We start from the raw sequence: 4,288 nt of genomic DNA on the forward strand, positions 1-4,288 counted from the left end.
TTAGAGAAAGAACTAATAATTAGCATTAGAAGAGACAAGCAACAGCTTATTAGAAACGAAGGTAATCTGGTTATAGCTTTGGTTCAAACATACGCACGGAGAGGTAGGTATAAGTTATATTATTACCAGTTACCAGGTGTGCAGTGTAATAGGCATATTCTTATTTACAAAAAAAAGTTTGAAGACATTTTAATTCAAGTATTGATATGGTCAAAGAATAATTTTTGGAAGAATAAAATAATCAAGCAAAATGCCAATTGAAAAAGCTCGTTTAATTGATAATGCAGAAAGAGGATATGGTAGTACACCGGTAAGAAAATAAGTTATTTTTCTCATCATTTACAAAGGATAAATGGTATTTGGAATAAATTGAAACTGGTTTTGATATTGCATAACAAAATGTATTAACTATTTAATTTATTTTTAATTCATAAAAGAAAAATACTTTTTATTTAAAATTTTACGTACTTAAGTATTTTAAGGTGAATTAATTTTAAAATTTTTGAAATATTTCAAAACATTTTTAAATATTCATATAACGTGTAACGTTTATATACACGTTTACTTTTTTCTTAAGGTAGTTTGACCATTATATTCAAGTTCATAAAAACATGCTATATATACGAGCACAATTTGTGAAAAAGTCGTGTTACTGAACATAATACTTGGACGTAGTGTGTATACACATACTCAATGCACACACACAACTGCAAATTTATAAAGTTTTTTTTGTTGTTAATCTTTCCAACAAATAGATAAAAAATGATTTTTAATTCCAAATCCTAAATTAATTCCTTGTTTTAGTTAATATTAGTTTTTGGAAACTGTATTTTTTCTATACTTTATCCATTGCATGTTAATTTTGTCACTTTAATTATATATATTTCGCTTCACAATTCTTAATTATGTAAAGTGGGTTTATGGTCAAACTACCTTAAGTATAAAATTTTCCTAAAAAACTGAAATTTATTTTGTATCGCAAAACATTTTCTTTAATAAAATTATATTATACTATACGCATGTTAAGTTTTTCATAGCAAAATTCATATATTTTATATTTCATATAAAATAAAATATAGCAAAACTTGTTTCGTATTCCTTGGATATTTTGGATGTGTATTTACATTATTTTATTTATATAAACTTTCTTTTAACAGAAAGATACTTTGTTTTAAAAAATATTTTGCATAATGGATTTGTTTATGGCTTTTACATATCTTTCCTTAATAAATTTCATATGATTTAAGGACAATGAATGTTGAATAGGTAAAAAGAATAAGAAGTCCATCGATGAGTTATTATTTCGGCATCTTCAGTAGTTTTTAAGATGTTCTTTTTATTATAGAAGTATTATAATGTATAGAAACAAACTTTATTAAGCTTTGATCGACTAACATCTGATTTTATTTTTATTTGAATTTTTTCAGGAAACCCTTCAAATAGATCCAGTTCCTGGAACGTCAGGCTCAACTACTAATCCACCACGACGCCCGCCACGTGGTGGATCACATGGTACATCTAATGTAGTGAAATATGGAAAAGGTGAAAAATGGCCACAATATTTTGCTGCTTTAACATCAACCCTAGGTGCTTTTGCATTAGGCACTGTATTAGGCTGGATATCTCCAGCAATTTCACGTCTTACAAGTGCTTATGGTTTTCCTGTAGGCAATGTAGAAATTAGCTGGTTAGGTTCGTTAACATTTCTTGGTGCAGCTGTTGTTTTAGCACCTATCGAATATGTGATCAAGCAATTTGGTAGAAAAAATACAATGTTACTCTTGCTAATACCATTTACGATTGGTTGGCTTTTTATAATATTTGCATCAACGATTACGGCAATTTATATTGGTCGTTTTGTCACCGGATTTGCAAGCGGTGCATTTTGTGTAACAACACCAATATATATCGCAGAAATCGCCCAAAAAGAAATACGTGGATCATTGAATACAATGTTTCCAATTATGATTACGGCAGGAATCTTATTCGCATATATTATTGGATCTATGGTAACAATTATATCACTGTCAGTGATATGTGCTACTATTCCACTTATATTTGGTGCACTGTTCTACTTCCAACCAGAAAGTCCAGTATACTTAATACAAAATAATCGTATTGATGAAGCTCGACAATCATTAATCAGATTACGAGGTAGAAATTTTGATGTCGATTCAGAAATTCGTGAAATTGTTGCTGCTGAAGAGGAACTAAGTCAAAATGCTAAAACTTTAACTGAAGCAATTAAGGAACCAGGCACTCAACGAGCATTTTTGATTGCTTGTGGGATGATGATATTTCAACAATTAACTGGATTATATCCAATAATGTCATATTCAACAATTGTTATTCAAACTGGTGGAGCTTCTATGATCACTCCGGGAGAAATTATAATATTCCTTGGTGTTATTCAAATGCTTGGTAATCTGATTGGTGAAGCTATTGTGGATTCCTCTGGTCGAAAATATTTACTAACTCGATCGGCTATATATACAAGTATTTCTTTATTTGTACTTGGAATATTTTTCCAGATAAAATACTATCAAGCTATTTATTTAATTGTTGGACAAAGCGCTTTTCTTCCATTATTATTAGTTAGTATTTATGCTATTGCTTATTCAATTGGTTTAGGTACTGTACCATGGGTACTAATTGGTGAAGTATTTGCACCAGAAATTAAAAATAAAGCAGCTAGTATTGCAATTCTTTGTAATTTATTAGTTACATTTATAACATCCGAATATTTCCTTAAAATGATTAGTTTACTTGGACGTAGTGGTACATTTTATTTATTTGGATTTTTTTGTGCTTTAAGCGCTGTATTCACCCATTTTGTAGTTATAGAAACAAAAGGAAAATCTTTAGGTGAAATTCAACGAGAGTTAACACAAGCTGCAACATCTTAAGGTTATTTTAATCTCTTAGGTTATGAGAACAGATCAATCAAGGATTTTATTGTGGAAATGAATGTCGAAAGATTGGAATAAGTTTTGTATCATTTGATGATTCCAGATTTTTGTTTAACTCACATTTACAGTTTACAGATTGCGAAGTTATGAAGTTAAAGTAGACAAAAGTGAAAAGTTGCAAATATTATAGAAAAGTTTTCAATTGGAATTCAACTTAAGTCAAATAATTCAATAAAATGTAATCCAAATCAATATAATATAATTTATTATAGCTTGCTTGATCACATTTGTTTTCACAATAATCACTTAAAACGATTTTTCGGCAGGTCTGAAATTTCCTACATGACCTAGTGTAAAAAACATAATCAATCGATCTGTGTACTAATTTTAATATAAATAATTGCTATTATTTAAATGAAAATTGATTAATTGAAATTAGTTTCAAAGATTTATCGTGCCATATTAAATTTTAATATCCGAATTATTAAATTAAAAAATTAATATTTTTACATTTTGTTTGCATGTCTTTATAATACTTAAATACTTTATAATATACAAAAATTTACTAATTTGTGAATCTTTTTCTGAAAAATAAAGAATATTTTTCTACGTTATAGATATGTAATTTCGATTGACATTTCAAAAAATTTAAATTTAGTAGTACCTACCATATTATATTCCTCAACAACTTTCATACACAAGTACTTTTATATATGTCGATGGTTTCATACAGAGACTACATCAGTAAAATTTTACCGATATATTCTCTGGTTTCATATGACTTCGTGAATACAGAACAATACATAGATATCTACGAACAATGTTGATATCCGTGAATTCCAGAATAGTATTCGAGAAAATTTTCATTTATACTTTTTAAAGGATTCTCAAAACCTCAAATTAAGTTTTAGTAACGTACAAGTGTTTCATTTTAATAATTAGGATTAATTAACTCTAGAAATGAACGTAAATTTTTTATTAGCATTTCATTTCCTTTTGTTTTTGATTCCGGCAACAAATGTTACTTTTTACTGTGCGGAAGATCTCTCTGTAAATTAAGCATCACCATACAATGTAAGCAACCGAGCTTATTCTTGTACAGAAAAAGAGCAAAATTGGTGCTAAATTACAGAGAGCGCACCCGAGTGGTTTTTCTGCCAAGTATGACCAATCTGTACCATATAGACAACATATTACAACTAACGCTATATATGAAGTGTAGAGGTAACTACCCGCCCGCGTCGCTAGGCAATTTCAACTTTAAAACAATTAGACTACCGCATTATAAGCTTCTCTTCCTTTACCCCCTTTGTTCTTGCTGACAATGTAGCATTCTACAAGTGAAGTAATTTTTAAAATGGGTTAAGTGCTGGACTCAA

The 4,288-nt window shown here is 28.9% G+C and overlaps 1 protein-coding gene across 2 annotated transcripts; it reads left to right on the plus strand.

Annotated features, from left to right (window-relative positions):
- LOC123297297 (facilitated trehalose transporter Tret1-like) lies at positions 1-3,351 on the plus strand. Of its 2 annotated transcripts, XM_044878906.1 has the most exons (3): positions 1-103; positions 178-310; positions 1,428-3,351. In XM_044878906.1, exons 2-3 carry the CDS (start codon positions 251-253, stop codon positions 2,904-2,906), a joined length of 1,539 nt encoding a protein of 512 aa, XP_044734841.1. In that variant the 5' UTR covers positions 1-103; positions 178-250; the 3' UTR covers positions 2,907-3,351. The 2 variants fall into 2 exon arrangements, with proteins under 2 accessions (XP_044734841.1, XP_044734839.1); XM_044878904.1 differs by having other exon boundaries at positions 68-310.
- The last annotated feature ends 937 nt before the right edge of the window (positions 3,352-4,288 follow it).

The sequence above is a fragment of the Chrysoperla carnea genome, chromosome 4, assembly GCF_905475395.1.
Source record: "Chrysoperla carnea chromosome 4, inChrCarn1.1, whole genome shotgun sequence".
NCBI lineage: Eukaryota > Metazoa > Arthropoda > Insecta > Neuroptera > Chrysopidae > Chrysoperla > Chrysoperla carnea.